The 14553-nt window shown below is 44.3% G+C and overlaps 1 protein-coding gene across 4 annotated transcripts; it reads left to right on the plus strand.

The window, feature by feature from the left end:
* The first annotated feature begins 101 nt into the window (after nucleotides 1–101).
* ENTPD6 (ectonucleoside triphosphate diphosphohydrolase 6 (putative)) lies at nucleotides 102–14476 on the plus strand. 4 transcript variants are annotated; one of them, XR_003256019.1, is made up of 15 exons: nucleotides 102–509; nucleotides 1602–1942; nucleotides 3341–3417; nucleotides 4239–4382; nucleotides 5304–5379; nucleotides 6653–6688; nucleotides 7864–7952; nucleotides 9290–9369; nucleotides 10008–10072; nucleotides 10425–10526; nucleotides 11033–11173; nucleotides 12068–12124; nucleotides 12754–12866; nucleotides 13108–13258; nucleotides 13670–14476. XR_003256019.1 is itself a non-coding variant. In XM_026081602.1 (14 exons), exons 2-14 carry the CDS (start codon nucleotides 1684–1686, stop codon nucleotides 13195–13197), a joined length of 1329 nt encoding a protein of 442 aa, XP_025937387.1. In that variant the 5' UTR covers nucleotides 102–509; nucleotides 1602–1683; the 3' UTR covers nucleotides 13198–14476. The 4 variants fall into 4 exon arrangements, 1 of the variants encoding a protein (XP_025937387.1); XR_003256018.1 differs by having other exon boundaries at nucleotides 103–509; nucleotides 13371–14476; XR_003256020.1 differs by lacking the exon at nucleotides 102–509 and adding an exon at nucleotides 2492–2570 and having other exon boundaries at nucleotides 1853–1942; nucleotides 13371–14476.
* The last annotated feature ends 77 nt before the right edge of the window (nucleotides 14477–14553 follow it).

Consider the following 14553-nt stretch of genomic DNA (forward strand, 5'->3'; position numbering starts at 1 on the left):
GGCCGGGGGTGGGGGGGAGTTCGTCCGGTCAACGGCCGTGTGTGCGGGTGCACCGCGGTGCCCTGCGGGGGCCTCGGCCGGCGGGAGCGGGCCTGCCCCGGCCTCTTGCCCGCACAGCCTGCTGCCGTCGTGCCGCCCCCTCCAGCCCCGTCCCCTTCCGCAACCTCGCGGTGAGGAAGCGTCCTCCATTTTTATTGCGTCTTGTTCGTGCCGGGCGATGCGCCGGGATCACCTTGAATCCAAATTCTGCCCTCTCTTGGCCTTCCCGCGCCTCCGGGGACTGGTATCGGCAAGAGATTTCACGTGTCGAAAAAACCCTTGCTTAAGTCAACGTTGACAATTTGATTGCTTCGCCTTCCTCATTCCACTGTCAGAAAAAGGAATGAATGATCTAGCGCTATTCTCTCCTCCTCCTCAGTCCCTGCTGCCTGAGCCCCCTGGTTGTCTTCATGGGTGCTTGCAGATTTGTCGTGCGGTGCTTTGCTGTGGTTTCTTTCCTGGTGTTGAAGGTACGGGGCCTACTCTAATTCTCTGGGTCTTCCTTCTTTCCTTTTCCCCGCTGGTTTAAAATTAACCTGCTGCAACCTCCTGGGATCTCCAACACCATCTAGGAGCAGGCAAAGATAACCGCAGGTGGTTTGCAGGTTGCTTCCTCTGCTTCTTTGGCATGTCCTGGTGTGGGTTTCTTGGTCCCTTTTGAGTGCAGTGAAGAGGTTGCACAGAGAGGCTGTGGGATCTCCATCCTTAGCAGTTTTCAAGATGCAGCTGGATAAAGCCCTGAGCAAGCTGGTGGGTCTCCCCACCCTGCTGGAGCAGGAGGTTGGACTAGAGACCTCCTGAGGTCTCTTCCCACCTCGGGTTATCGTATTTAGTTTCTCTGAACTCTCCTTGCTCTGCTCCTTCTTAAGCATTGTTAGCAGTGGGGAAGAAAAAAAATGCAATTTCATGTCTTAAAACTAGCTGTAGCTCTCTCTGACGTGCTGAAAGCTGCTTCCTGAAGGAGGATGGATATGTTCCTCCTGAACCATTAGGAAGATGGTGTGCAATGGCATCAGCATCCAGCTATGGAGACGTTTCATCGGTAGGACAAGCAACATGGGAGAAAGGAATTTTGTAGCTAGGTCCAGATTTGGAAGGGATTCATAGGATAATCCTCATGTTTCGAATGCAGGAGTCTGCCTTGTCCTAGTGGAATACACTAAGCACCTGACTGCAAATTTCCCTGGATTAGTCAAGACAGATTTGAGCAATGAAAACGGTGGCCGATCTCTCTGTCTTATTCTAGATGCTGAGGGAGCTGCAGGCAGAAATCCTTTTCCTTGCAAGCTGTGGACTGTTGTTCGCTGTGTGTAAGGCTTTCTACCTGGCTCTTCGTCACAGTGGCTGAGCGCATACTGTGACTGTCGTGCCAAACTTTCTTATCACGGATCTAGCACGAATAGTAAATCAGCTAACAGTTAAGTATTTACCTAGTGCTCAAGTCAAGTTTGCTGCTGTTAAGTCCCTCATCAAACAACCAATGTGCTCTTGGATCCTTCTTTTCAGAATGCCTTCTGCAGGTTTAGGAAGTAAAACACATCTTTCTTTTCTGTCGGTTGTAGGAGTGATGTGGGAACCACCTGTTCTGTGTGAAAGAGAAGGAATGAACCATCTGATAAAGGGAAGAAACAAAACATCTGGTAAATGGAAGCCATGAAGATATCGAAGCGGTTCTTTGCTTTTGGGATTTTGGCATGCATAGCTATTTATGTTGCATATATAAAATGGCACTTGGACTCCAAAGCAGTCTTAGGAGCAACAGAAGGAATTGCCGAAAGCAGGAGAGACAAATTGAACCATCAGGCGGTGACAGCAGATCTCTCAGTCTTTTATGGGATTATGTTTGATGCAGGAAGCACCGGAACTCGCATACATATTTTTAAATTTACACAGCATCCAAAAGGTATGGCATACTGATGCATGATAGACAGATTCTTCCATAAAGAATGGAGCAGATTATTGGTACCTCTTTCCTAGGAATTACTTGCACAAATGTGCTCCAACTCTTCCTAGAGAGCCATCAGGATATACATTATGGTTCAAGCATGTGGGTTTGGATGAAATCCATTATGAAAATATTCTACAGGGGGGAAAAGGCTGTAATGCCAGAAGGCTAACTAAATAGCAGCTGTAGCCTTAGAGCAGTGTCCTGAGGAAGAGCAGTTTACCATCGCGCTACTTGGTGGAAGAGAGGAGTAATTTTGAAGTGCCTTATTCCCTGAAGTTTTCACCACAAGGCCATTGGCTGTCTCCAGTTTCTGGCAGGGAGTTGCTTCTCCCTGTGTTTTCTGGTTCAGTGCAGCCTTGGCTTCAGTGGGACTTCAACATTTGATTAAAATTGCTCTGTGTTGCATTGGGACAGAAAGTATGGCTGAGATGTGAAACAGCAGTGGACAAAAAAGCTCTGGTTTTCCACTGAAGTTGCAAGCTTCACTTGTTTATGTGTTGTCAGCTCCTATTTGTGAAACTCTTAAAGATGAAAGAGCCCATGTGAATGCTGTTAAAAAGGAGATCCAGAGGCTGATTTTCAGGTTAGCAGTGTGGTGTGTGATGTTGTTGGCCTGTGGAAAGCATCTGACATTTGCAGGATAACCCAAGCATAAGGCTTAGCATCGAAACGTGTTAAACAACAGTCCACACATGGATTTAATTCATTCTTCTTTTCATTTACTCCCAGATCTTGGATTCTTCCATGCCTGCTTCTCTTTAAACACAATTCCCATAATTCCAGAATATTGCAGGAAACTTTCTGGAGTATGGTTGGGTACAGGAGAAGGCTGTTGTCAAGCTTGTAGTATCTTGCCTGCAGGTTCATTTAGCTGTCTGTCCTTCAGGCTTCCAAAATACTTAGCCCTGGCTCCGTCTGCTGCCATTGAAAGTGGTGATAAAACTTCCGTGACTTTTGCTGCAGGCGAGTTCAGCCAAAATGGAGCCTGTTGGAAAGTTTGATCTATGTTACCCATGTAGTTTGGGAAACTGCACATGGTGGGTAAGAGGTTAAGGAGAATTTGCAACCATCTGGTGATTTGTCTGATGAACATATAAAATATATGCCTAGTGGGCACCAGCACCTGGAAAATAATCGTGATTTTGAAAAATGCTTTTGCAGGGTGCTATTTCCACAGCAAGGCCTGTATTTTAAAGGTAGGCTGGCCTTTGATAGTTCTTTAGGCAGAAGCTTCAGATGACTGCCATTAGCATGTAACGATGTAATTTGTATTTTTGTGTGTGTGTGTGTGTGTGTGTGTGAATGCAAAATGATTTGTACTGTTACTTATTTTGGAATACTGCTTTTGAACAGAGACTCCCAAGTTAACCCATGAGACGTTTAAAGCACTGAAGCCAGGTCTGTCTGCATATGCCGATGATGTTGAAAAGGTAATTTCATGTCTCTTACTGTAAAAATATGTGCCCCAAACTCTCCTGTTCTTGAAATGCCCTGCTAATCACACCTCGCTGTGGTATGGTTCACTGAACTGTCTCAGTGCAGGAAACTCCAAGAAGGTGTCTCCAAATGATACCAGCCCACAGAAAAAGTTGCTCAGAAGATCAAGAAACACAGCATATCTAGTTCTGCTAGGTGATTGCTAGGTGAGGCCATAAATTAAGCACAGTAGATGACTTTCCCGTCTCTGCCTTAAGATTTGCTATGCACTTAAGAATAGGACAAAAAGAAGAGCCATGCTGGACTGGAGCAGAGCCTTCTCCAAGAGCGACCAGAACTAGATTCTCAGGGAAAGAGTCTACAAAACAGGTCAAGTGTTAAGTGACTTCTCTCCTGTCTCCCTTACTTTCTGGCTGGCAGGGATCTGGGGCTTCCTAAGCCAAAGTTTGCACTCGGTTCATAGTGTTTTACTGTCTTTGAAGACTTTTTCTTCCATGGATTTGTCCCATAGCTTTTTGAGCCTTTGGTAGCCAAAACATTTAGTGGCAAAGAGTTCCATGGCACCATTTGAAAAAGTGGCTCTTTCTGTTTGTTTTTGGCTTGTTTCTGAATAATCCCAGTTGTATCCGCCAGTCCTTATGCTGTGGGAGATAGTGACTCATCCTTCCCCATCAACCTTCTCTGGAGTCCTTGTGATGTTCAGTTGTCCGTGTTCCACGTTTGCAGTGAATCATACCTTTGATCACCCTTTCGCCCTTCTGAAGAACTTTTCAGAATTTCTAAGATGCCTTTTTTGTTCTTTCTCTGCTCACAGAGTGGCCAGGGAATAAAAGAGCTCCTGGAAGTAGCAAAGAATGAAGTTCCCATGGAGCTGTGGAAGTTCACTCCTCTGGTCCTAAAAGCAACGGCTGGCTTACGGTTGCTGCCAGGAGAGAAGGCTCAGAAGTTGCTGGATAAGGTACTGTTTTGTTTCTTTCACTTTGCTTTCCACAAATCTTATAGCAAAATTTGGCCCCCTGCGTGTAAGATACATACACTCCTGTATGTTAAGGTACATGAGTCATTGCTATCATTTAACCCTGCAAGTGATGCAGAGCCACTTGATCTCAGATGGGGTGAGAAATTGTATGAGTGCAAGCACAGAAGAATGGTGACAGCTCCAGATAAGCCTGGAGATGGCAGTAAACATTAGCCTCCCTCTGAAACACAAGTGTGATGAGACAGTCACATGCTTGTTCCTACTGTGAGTGTTTGGTGGTGGCTTTGACCAGGATCCAGCTATTCTTGGAAAAACTCTGCTACTTGTTTTGCCATGTTAGCAGCTTGATGCTGTGAGATTGCTCTGTTTCAGATTGATTGAAAATAATGTATGTTGTATTTATAGGCATGCAAAATATGTTTTTTTTAAGTAATTTAAAAAAGAAATAAAATATTATGTCCTAGACCTTAAAGCTGTGGGAGAAGTTCATTAGGTGTACACCAGTTGTAGTCTTTTTCCTCTGTTTTTCATTGTACTCTCAATGACTGTGGAAGGAAGAAATCTGATGTATTGACTCTGTAGCCTAATGAAAATGTTTTCAGTGTTGATCAGGGAAATTTTGAAATCAATGTCTGTCTTGTTCTTTGTTGCCTGCAAACTGTCCCACTCTTTTCCACACTGAATTTCAGTTGGAGCTGCTACAGGTTTCCTCAGCTGTTACTTTAGAAGAGCATGGAAACCTATGGTGTAGTGTAGAAGGCCTCTAACAGCCAACATGTTCACATGAAAAATGCTGTCCGCTGGGGCATTCCTGAAAGCCAAGGTGCCCAACTCCTGCTTCTCTCTTGCTTTCTTACTGAAAAAAGATTTCTCTGAGTGTACCTTTTATCTGAATTACAGGTGAAGGAGATTTTTCAGGCTTCCCCCTTCTTTGTGAGGGACAACTGTGTGTCCATAATGAATGGAACTGATGAAGGTAAGTCAACTTCTGGAGACCTTTTCTGAAATCCTGCATTCCTGCCACGCTGTGACAAATCCCACTGACTGTCGTGGGAGTCCACATGTGATCATTTTTTTGCTGCCTCAGGCAGTGCCTGCCAAAGAGATTTTGTGCTACATTTTCCAATGTGAAGTCCGGAACTCTAGCCTGATTTTTAAGGCAAGGAGTGCTTGGCAATTCCTGGGGGATCACTGGGAAACTGCTACACAATCAGCACTTCTGGAAAGGTTTCTGAATATCTACATGTTGGGATAGTCTTCAACACCTGGTTTTGCACACCATGTGCTTGACAATGCACTTCTGAGTTCTCTGGAAGTAATTGGTCGTAATGTTAATTGTGACTGATGTAATGAGTATGAATGTGAACTGAACACAAAAAAAATGTTCTCTAGAGAAGAAAATGTATATTGAATTAAAATGTCATTCACAAAAATACTGAGGACAGAACCTAGAATCAGTCTTGCCTAAAAAGAATTTGAAGAAACGTCAAAATTCTAAGTAATTGAGTGTTGAAATGTGTTTTTAGTCTGCTTAGAAACCAAACTTCAAAATAGCTGCTGTTTTGGAGCTGTTTATGGGTTTATTTTTGCTGTTCAATGGAAAAAATACATCATAGTTTTTCTTTTTGTTTTGTTCTAAGTTCGTTAATAGTTCATTAAGTTTATGTGACAAGCTTTGGTTCAGCCAAGGATTGAACTGGAGCTTGTTCCCTGGCAGGCCTTGAGTTTTAACAAAATGGATAAATATTTTGATTTGTTAATATAAGGCACATTAATTCACCTTATTTATGGGGAAAAGGCTTATAAAACAAGAAAAGAACAGAAACAGTGCTGTTCACAAAAATGCTGGAAAGAAAACAGGAAAAATAAAATGAAAATGAAAAATGAAATGAAAATTCCTAATATTCAAAAGGAAAATCAAGTGCCTTACAATGAACAAAAGTCCACCGGCCAGACACCCTTCAGAGACTTTGCATTAGTAGTAGTCCATTTGTGAAAGGGGGAGAAGGGAGCTTGTGACAGGCGGTCTCTGAGTCCTTTTCTGAATTTGGATGATAGGCTCTGATTTGCTGGTTATTTTATTTATATGGTCCAGTTAAACTGTTTGAGAAGCCTTAAAAATGCCTGCAGCCAAGCATATCCTAAAATAGGAAGACCTTTTAATATGGCTTGTCTTAGCTGATATTGTTGACAGATAAAATGAAATGACATGATCTAACAGTGCATCTTCTGATTCTTTTCCTTAATAGGTGTTTCAGCCTGGATCACAATAAATTTTTTAACAGGTATGGTTACATGAGTGTGTGCATAAAGGTATGCCTGATTCTGAGAGATTTATGCTGTTTTCTGCCCCAATATGGGATTTGCTCATCATTTGGAGTGGAATGGAAGAAAAAAGGGTCTGGGAAGGAAGCAATCTTTTCTTGGCCTGGTCCATTTAAGCCATTAGGATTTTGGCCATTTACTTTACAGGGTGAGGAATTCAATCCCTTTTCAGTCCCTTTTCCTAGCCATTTATGTAGTCTTTCTTTCAATTAATTCTCTGTATGTAGTCTGGAAGGTACCAGAGCACTTCATTCCTTTTTAGAGTCTGCCACTTGTTCCGGGTAAATTTTTAATGCAGATATTCTGGATCTGCTTGATAGGTGCACAGAGTGGAAGAAAGTGCTGTGGTACTTACAGATCTATGGCATAGAAACAGCACTAGTGTTTGCACTGGTGAGTTTAAAAAAAAGGTAGCTGAAGAGTAAAGAAAAAAAGTAAGCTGAAGCCTTCTCTGAAGAAAATAAGTAAACCAGTCTGCCATCCAAGCACTCTATTCATCACACAGATTGTGCTGAGCACTACACAAGTGCAGTAGAGCTTTTTATGATCACAGGAAGTATATCAGAAAGGTCAAAGATCTTTAAACCCCAGCTCTCATGAGGTATACAGAGGTACTTGGCATGTCAGTCTTGTCAGAAAGGTAATACTTGAAGGGTCTAACTGAGAAGAACTGGATTTAAATGAGAAGAGAGGTCTGGGCTGACAGAAGCAAGAATTCCAAAAGAGCTGAATCTCTTAGGCCAGCTCTTTTCAGTCACTCATCCCCAGACCCATAGGAATCTGCGAAGTATCACTAAAGGATCGGAAGAGGTGGCCAAGAAAACCACATTCCTCTGTGTTACAGAGCGGTTACCAGAGTAAAATTTGTGAAAGGACCCTTATATCCATTGAAAAATGTTTAGGAGTCCACTAATCAAAGCTGCTGTAATTGGGGCAGGAACAGTCACCACAGAAGTAAAAGAAACTCTGCCACTGGGAAGGCTTTCAGGTCACCCTGATTCTAATCTAGTACTGACAGGAAGCTGATGGATGGAGTTAGACTGTGGTCTTTGCACTTTTATGGTTTTATTCCTTTCTAGTTTCCTACTTCTTGCAGCGCCCACCATGGTTTTCTCTGTTCTGTCCCACATTTCAGGCAGCTTAAATGAGCCACAGAAGAGAAGCGTAGGAATGCTGGATTTGGGCGGTGGATCAATACAGATCACCTTCCTTCCACGCACTGAGGTAATGTGAACGTGCTCACTGTAGTGAAACGCCAGTGCTAAATCAAAGTGCTGTGATTTATTTCCCTTGGAAGTGGACAAAAAGTTTGTCATTGTGACATGAAGCCACACTTCTGATGGAAGAGCCCAGGTCACTTGTCACATTTGCCTTGGTGCAGTCACAGAGGCATTCACAACTCTGCCAGTACTCCTGCTCCAGCTCTGTGGTTCAGTCCATGTGGTGCATCTGCCAGGGCTGCTTTACTTTGGGGGAAAGTACAGTGTCCTTCTGAGCATCTTAATTGTTGGCTCTCAGTTTGTGCTGTTTATAATGAAGACTTCAAAGGGAATGCTGTTAATGAATCCAAGTCCAACATTTGGTCTCTGCCATGTTTTAAGAACAGAGAATAAGATTTCTTCTCAGCTCTTGTTTCTGGCTTTCCTGTGTTCACTCAGTTGCAAGCAAACCTTTCTAAGGAGTGACTTTTTGTGCAATAAAAACACATGCCAATGTTTGTCATTTCAGCTTCCAGATGCAGCATTTATAGGTGTTCTGTGAGCAGGAAATCCCTTCGGATACAGAGCTTCGGCAGTAAGGCCCTGGCCTGAGTAAAGATCCTGTTCGTAGTAAAGCTGCACAAAGGCAGAAGACAGGGACACAACCTTAATGTTCTGGCCTGGGCAGATCATTGTGCTCTACAGCAGAATGACAGGCGATGTGAAGAGTCCTGGATGTGGAAATTTTAGTTAGGCAAGAACAGCAGAATGGCCAGAGCTTCATTCCTGTGAGCACACCAGTGGTGGTGGTGCACTTGGGAAGAGGCTGCACAGTGCCTTAGGTTATTATCCTCTTGTTTCCCCAGACTGCAGGCTGGTTCTCACCCTGTGCCTTGGCAAGCGCAGTGCGGTGCTTTTCCTCTGGCTTGTAGAAGATCACAGCTGAGTTCACCAGAGTAGCAAGTTAATGCATGCCTGGATCTCTTATTGTTTTGCACACAGTTTTCCGTTGTAGAGATCATGTGACGAGGAAGTTCCTGTAGCCTTTTGACAAAAGCAGTTAAGAGCTGAAATAAGGATTCCTTTTTAATTAGTTTGGTGTGGATACAAGTAGAAATGTAACCAGTTTGGACTCCATCATGTGAAGTCACTATTTCAACTCCTGTTTTTTTGGTCATGTCATATGTATCTGTGATCAAATCCAAACATTTGTGAATGCATCATTCCTCTCTGGACCATGCTGGGATTGTTTTAGGGATTTCCTAATGTTTTAGAGGATTTCCTAACATTTTGGAGGATTGTGTTGTTGCTGTTTGCTTTTGCTGGCAGAAACCTTGCACTGATGTCTTTTTCTCCTTCCAGGCACCTCTCCAGGCATCACCAGCTGACCATACAACTTTGTTTCAGATGTTCAACAACACCTATAAGCTGTATTCATACAGGTTAGTTTTGGGAGAGAGAGCATGCTGGAAACCAAAGCTTACTATGAAGCCAGTGAGATCCAGCTGTTTTGCTGAAGCGCGGTCCTTGCGAGCAAGTCCTTAGAACAAACAGAGAGACCTGAGCAAAGTAACCATCTGCACAAGCTGAGTGTGGGGAGGTTGTGCAGAACAACAGGCAGGCAGGCAGCCTGATGGCTAAGAAAGTAGAAGGCTCCAATGCTGCCTGTGTGCCAGTGTTTCAGGCAGAGGGAAGAAGTTTCTTCCCACCCAAGTTTGCTGTGGGGTACATTGGGACTCAAGAGGGGTCAACTCTGTGTGCTAGAGGCCTCACTGCCTTTGCGAGGACTAGGAAAAGGGTTCGGGGAGCACGCTCAGCATTCCTAGTCTTCAAGGGCCAGTTTATAATTGACAGCCTATTCCCTGTGTTTTGCTCAAAGAGAGATTATTCTGCTGGCGTATTTTGCCAGAGATGGGCTAATATGACAGTGAGTTGTCACACTTGTTCCTCTTACGTGTGTTAGCTGCCAACTCAAGCCATGTTGCTGGGATCATATAGAGGAGACAGGCATGTCCTGGCCTAGTTGTCAATGGAGTATCAGAGGGAGGATGTTGTTCATGGAGGCTTTTCTCCTTTGCAGTTACCTGGGACTCGGGCTGATGTCAGCAAGGCTCGCAATTTTAGGAGGAGTTGAGGGAAGACCCTGTAAGTGATGGGCACTCTTGCAGTCTTGTCTCTGAGCTCATGTGTTTTGGGTGCTGGCTGGGGAATAGGGTGTGTTGCCCTGTTGTGGAGCTCAAGCTGCCGGCGTGGTATGTGGACTCCTGTCACCGAAGCCGGGCACGTTTGAGACGGGTGCAGAAGGTGACACTGCTAGATTCCAGGAGGCAAGGATTCTTGCCAGCCTTGGCAGGGCTTGGGACATTTGAGCCCGGATTGGGGCTTGGAGGCACATTGCTGAGGATGTGGGAAAGTGTGGAGGAGGGCTGGGGAGGGGAGGGATCTAAAACTGACTTCTAGTTCTTTTTCCTAATGCTGCTTCCTCTTACTTCTGTAGTAGGGGAAGGTGAGGAGCTGATCAGCCCTTGTTTGTCACCTGGTTTCAAATCTGAGTGGGAACATGCTGAGATAGTGTACAAAATTAAAGGACAGAAGGCAGGTATAGTGCCTTATCACCTCTCTCCTCCTTACGTGGCCAGCATGCTTATTGCAGAGTAAATGCACTCTCAGGCTCTTGGAAAGATACTAGATTCTCTGTGCGAGTGTCATTTCTGTATGACTCTCTTCTCCTGAGGCTTGTCCTGTTAAAGAGATTGTGCAGTTTTTTCTGCTCTGTGTCCTGGCATGTCTGTTCAGTCCATAAAGCTGTTAGCAGTAATACAGCAGGAGTTGAGCGCTCCCTGAACAGGTCTTTTAAAATCCTCCTGTCTCAAACGGTGCCGTCCATCCCTGATGTGTCCGTACTTATCCCCAGTCTGAGGTTGGTGAATGTTGCCACTGGAAAGAGATGCAGACCTGTTACTTCAGATCTCTGTGAAGAGCCCGTAAGAATTCAGGGAGTGCTGGTGTGCAAAAGGGAGTGCGTCTCCTTGCAGAGTCTGAAGAAATTGTGCGTATGTTTAACTGCCTGCCTATAACCTGCTGGGTTTCATTGCCTTCTTTTAGGTGAACCTCTGTATGAGTCTTGTTCTAACAAAGTGGCAAAGATGCTCTACAAAAAAGTGCATAAAACAGAGGAAGTGAAAAATTTGGATTTTTATGCTTTCTCCTATTACTATGACTGTGCAGCAGAGGTTGGTCTCATAGGTATGTTTGCTCCTGTTTTCATTTCATTTTAGATGGCAAGTAATGGAAGAAATGATAGCACTGACATATATCACAGTACTTTGCTAAGCTGTTGAGGAACTGAGTCCTTTGTTATACCAGTGTAGTAGTAGCATTGGTCTCATCTGGATATCGAATGCTATTAAATTCCTTTACAGAAGGAACTGGGGGTTGTGAAATAGGATTTGCAATTTCTTTTAATGTTTTTTTTTTTTAAATAAACTGGCTGCATTTCAGAAATCACTGGTGTCTGTTTAACACTACCATCCAAAATAGAAAAAAGACCCCATAGAGATGAACAGATCTCCCCTTGGGTGATAAAACACATCAAACCTGCACTCGTGGGTTGTGTATTTTTCTTCACTGGCTTTTTAAATGGAATAAAGATTTTCAGATACTTCCACATGTATTTAAGATGCATCCCATCTCTTTTCCAGTGGTATACTGGTCTGTCAGGTTCAGTGGTAGAAAGCAGGTGATAGGATAAGTTACTATGGGTAAACTTACCCCTCCTCAGTCACTTTGTTTTCCAAACAATTTCAGATTTAATATCTTGCAGAGCACCACTGTCTTGTCAGATCTGTTCAAAAGTGATTACTATGTTCAGGCATCACAGGACAGCACAGACATGGTGACAAGGCAAGAGAGTTTGTAAACTTTGTTTTTAGGAAACTAGAGAAATTCTGCTTAAAATGAGGCTTTTCAATGCATATTAGAGCTCTGAAATCAAGGTCCATGTACCTTAAAGCAAGTGTGAGTTCTGTCAATGATTTCAGTGGCTCAAGGCTTGATTTCCAGTGTTTTTACAACCTGCATCTACAATTGCTTTTATACACAAGCCATAAAACAGATCCTGATTTTTTTTTTTGTATTTAGATAAAGAAAAGGGAGGAAGCCTAACTGTCAGTGACTTTGAAATTGCAGCTAAATATGGTGAGTAAAGAATAAAATCAAACAGGACTGGTAATTATGTGTGAATTCATATCCAGGTGGCAAATGTGTGACATGCTAAGAAGCTGGATTTTTTTGTTTTGTTTTAAGTAAATACTGAGCACCCATCTTCTGGAGGTCACCTGTCTCCATTCTGGTGAGAAGAGCTGCTCTTGCACAACTAACTGCTCAGCGTTCGAGCTCTATCAGGACAGGGCTGAGATTTTTTGCAATTCTTGTTTTTCCAAGCTTCTAACATCCTTTTTTTTTTTTTCACAGAAGGAGATGTGGGCACACTTGAAATTCCTTAGATTTTAAAGGTTCAAAGTAGGTAGAGAAAAAGTTGCAGGCCCTTTCGGTCTTTCCCTGAGCAGTAAAAGGAACGCAGCTGTCTTAAGGGAGAGACAGAATACCTTGGTCTTTCACTGTGCCAGAGCTTTACTGCTTCTGCTAACACATCTATGTCATTTTAACCCCTCAAGGAAGACAAAATGGAGGTTAAATAGGTTCCATTGCTGTGGAACCCAACTGATGAGAGGTGTTTTAACAGCTTGAGGTTTTTCAAAGCTGAGCTGATGCTAGGCTTGAGCCCACAGTATGCACTCAGATAACTCTGTTTTCATTCTCCTCAGTATGTAAGACCATGGAAATCAGCCCAGGAAGCAGCCCTTTTCTCTGCATGGACCTCACGTACATCACCTGGCTCCTGCAAGAACTAGGCTTTGTGAAGAGCCAAGTCTTCAAGGTGATGTACAAAACAGATCGCTTGAGAGAGCAGGGAGAAGGATGCCAGGGTGGCTTTAGCCACTCAGTCCCTAATTTCCCTTGCTGCTTACAGCACATGCCCTGTGATTAGGGGTAGGGGGGGACACCCCACCATGGTGATAAGCAGTGCAATAACCTTCAGCACAATATTCACCTTGCATGTGTCTCCTTCTCCCAGAGAATTGTGTTTTAACTTCTGTTTTTGTTCCCCCCCCCGCCAGCTTGCCCGGAAAATTGACAACGTTGAAACGAGCTGGGCTCTGGGAGCCACTTTTCATTACATCAACTCACTCGACAGACTGCAGTATTAAAGCTCCTTGAAGGTGGCTTTTGAGAATCTCAGCTTTTGGAAGCCCAACACAGGAGGATCTGGTAAAGGGCCTGCTTTTGGCTTTCTGAGTTCTTTGGGAGGTTATCATAAGCTAGGACTCTTTCCTTCCCTCCCCCCCAACAAGTCCCCTTCATCACTAGCTCTTTTTTACAGTGCAGAGTGCGGTATCTAAAGAATAAGCCTTGATCGTACAGCATCTGCAGTCAACTTGATGTAAACCCAATTCATCTTTGAAGGAAAACTAGGACTCTCTGCAGGACATCTATGATCTCTATGAGAAAAAATGCATCTTTGTGGAACATGCCTGTAATACTTGCTTGTGATGTGCTCAAGTCGGTGTACGAAATGGTCACTCCAGAGAGAACTCTTCACCGTCCTGATTTCATTTCAGGGTGTTTCTTTTCTTTTTGTCAGCAGTTTTCAGTGGTGATTATTTTTATTTTACTACTTAGATTGTTTGAAGATGAACTTAGGTGTGCGTGTGAAAACAGTGCGTTGGCACAGATGTGTGGCTGAAACACAGCGTGGAGGTCTCAGCTCTGCTTTTCACTTGCCGAACTAGCAACGCTCAGGAGCACCCTGGAAACTGCGGGTACATGCTTACAGACGTGAATTGGAGCCGATCGGCCGTGGAGCATAAAAGCACTTGAGGCTCTGGCTATTTGGGTATAGATGGTGGAAGACAACATCAGCTTTGCTGGATCTCGAAGAGACAAAAAGCCTGGGAGTTTGGTACGGGGCTAAGCATGGGTTTGGCAGTGCTGGATCAGTGTAAGATCCCTGAACAAGATGCAGCCACCAAAATAAACTCTAAGCGCAACTTATTGGCCCTCACAGATGTTTGTGCCTTGGCAAGGTTTATGCAGGGCCTGGGACGAATGTGTTGACATGGTGTTTTAGGTGCCACCTCCTGCAGAAGCGCCTCACTTGGATAAATGAATGTATTTGTTGCTGCGGGGAGCTGCGGCAGGGCAGCTGCAAGGCACCACACGGACCTCCGGCATGCCGGCTGGGAGCAGTCTCAGGCATGCTAGGCTAATCGTAATCTACCTGTGGGATTGCGTGGTATTTATGTGGGTATTTAGAGTAGATCCGAGTGGTCTTTTGGGGGTGTAAAGGAGCCCAGCATTCAGGGGTGTCAGCGCCCTGACTCAGGAGCAAGACGTGGTGTGCAGCTGCGAGCACGCAGGGGACACCCGAACCCCTGACGCTAAAACCCTCCTTGTTTCACTGACAATAAAACCCTGCCGAAAAATGAGGATGGGGCTGTGGTGTCGTGACTTTAAGCCCCGTAGAGCCCGCCAGGGTCCCCTGGTGCCATCTTGACCCCTTCAGG

This window comes from Apteryx rowi, unplaced genomic scaffold, assembly GCF_003343035.1.
Source record: "Apteryx rowi isolate R43461 unplaced genomic scaffold, aptRow1 scaffold_555, whole genome shotgun sequence".
Lineage (NCBI taxonomy): Eukaryota > Metazoa > Chordata > Aves > Apterygiformes > Apterygidae > Apteryx > Apteryx rowi.